The 1,835-nt window shown below is 38.4% G+C and overlaps 1 protein-coding gene across 1 annotated transcript; it reads right to left on the bottom strand.

Annotated features, from left to right (window-relative positions):
* Positions 1-382: 382 nt before the first annotated feature.
* Positions 383-1,450, bottom strand: LOC115922370. Its single transcript, XM_030981309.1, has 2 exons — positions 1,259-1,450; positions 383-652 (listed from the first exon to the last, which is right to left on the bottom strand). The coding sequence occupies exons 1-2, from the start codon at positions 1,448-1,450 to the stop codon at positions 383-385; spliced, it is 462 nt and encodes a 153-aa protein (XP_030837169.1).
* Positions 1,451-1,835: the final 385 nt, after the last annotated feature.

The following is a 1,835-nucleotide window of genomic DNA, read 5'->3' on the forward strand; positions in this document are numbered from 1 at the left end:
GTCAATTTGAAAATATTATCAAATCAAGACGAGAAAAATCATTGTTCAACGTTTTCTACATGGTACCATGGGCTCATTAAAACGCGAATATAAAAGAGGATACACAAAGTTTATAATTTAATGTCGATCACGTGACATTTTAAGAATAACTATTAACCGAAACGGGTGAATTATTACGCAGTGCTATTAGTATAAGTATACATTACATTTTCATGTTTTAAATACACCTTTAAAAAAAATAATCAAGAAATGAAAGTAGGCCTAAATTTCTGTAGTATAAGCGTTTTTATTCTTAAAATAGTCTCATAAAAGCAAAACAAAACATCAAACGAAAGAGATTAGAACTCCGGCTTTTGTCACACAGTGCTTTATATATGCTTTTTCAGATAAGCTCATAGTAACTGCATCCATCATATTGTGAGAAGTAACTAGAAAGAACGCTTGCTCTTGTTTCTTCATTCAGCTCGCATACTCCGTCTTTGTAATTGATGGACTTGCAACCAACTTCGTGAATGCATTCTGCGGCGCAACGCAGCTTGGTTCTCGCTGGCACTGTCTTCATCACGTGATCAGTTAGACAGTGGCCAATGAGAGGGCGTCCCTCGTTGTCCTTAGCAACGGAGAAGAATCCTGCAGACTTGGTAGGGGTCGTCTTCGGTTTAGCTAGATTTTGAAGATTGTGAAATGACGATAGAGAAATAAATGAACATAACAGATATAAATACATATAAAACCACAGTTAACAAGTAAATTATTCATGCCGCTTGTAACCTTGATTTAGAATTAAAAAAATAATTTTCGTAACTAAAGATGGAAGGTGGAATGAGTAAGGCCTTTGGTGAAATAATTTTAGATGAAAGCTTTAATTTTCAAGAAAGATAAATCAGGAGAAATGAATTTGTCACATACTTGAAAAATTACGAAACCTGGTAAAGGTATAAAAAAATTTAGTTGTCAACTTACTGTATACATACATATTATATGTATGTATATAATTGTGACATATGTTAAAGAATATGTCATATTTATCCTAGGCATTGGCATGGACAAAATAAACAAAATAATAATAAAGAATTTAAAAAAAAAATGAAAAGCACAAATTTTCTTAGTCATTCTAAATCAGGGGGTGGGGACAAAGTGTCATCTATCTTGAGTGGTCTCAAAGAATCTCATAGAGCGGGGGTTAAAATACCCCACATAAATGTATATATCCCTAATCCCACTCCAACTCTCACTCTCACGCCACTCTCACTCTCACTCTTACTCCCATTCCCATTCTCACTCCCATTCCCACTCCCATCCCCACTCCCACTCCCACTCCCACTCCCACTTCCATTCCCATTCCCATTTCCACTCCCATTCCCACAACCATTACGACTTCCACTCCCACTCCCACTCTCAATCTCACTCCCACTCCACTCTCACTCCCTCTCCCACTCTTGAATCCCATTCCCATTCCAACTACCACTAACGCTCCCACTCACACTTACACTCCCACTCCCACTCCCACTCCCACTCACACTTACACTCTCACTCCCACTCCCACTCTCACTCTCACTCTCGATCACTCCCACTCCCATTCCCACTCTCACTCTCACTCTCACTCACACTCTCACTCTCACTCCCACTCCCATTCTCATTCTCATTCTTATACATTTTATTATTATCTAATCCATTCAAAAATAATTAGTTGAAAAATAAAGAGAAAAATACCGAATAAAACATGACATTACCTTCGCAAATAGTGGTCCGCTCCCAAGCGGAATAACATCGAACACGTAACAAACCAGACTGGGAGCATGGACCTACATGGTCGGAGCGAAAATAGGCGACGC

Source organism: Strongylocentrotus purpuratus, unplaced genomic scaffold, assembly GCF_000002235.5.
Source record: "Strongylocentrotus purpuratus isolate Spur 01 unplaced genomic scaffold, Spur_5.0 spur5_scaffold_11, whole genome shotgun sequence".
NCBI lineage: Eukaryota > Metazoa > Echinodermata > Echinoidea > Camarodonta > Strongylocentrotidae > Strongylocentrotus > Strongylocentrotus purpuratus.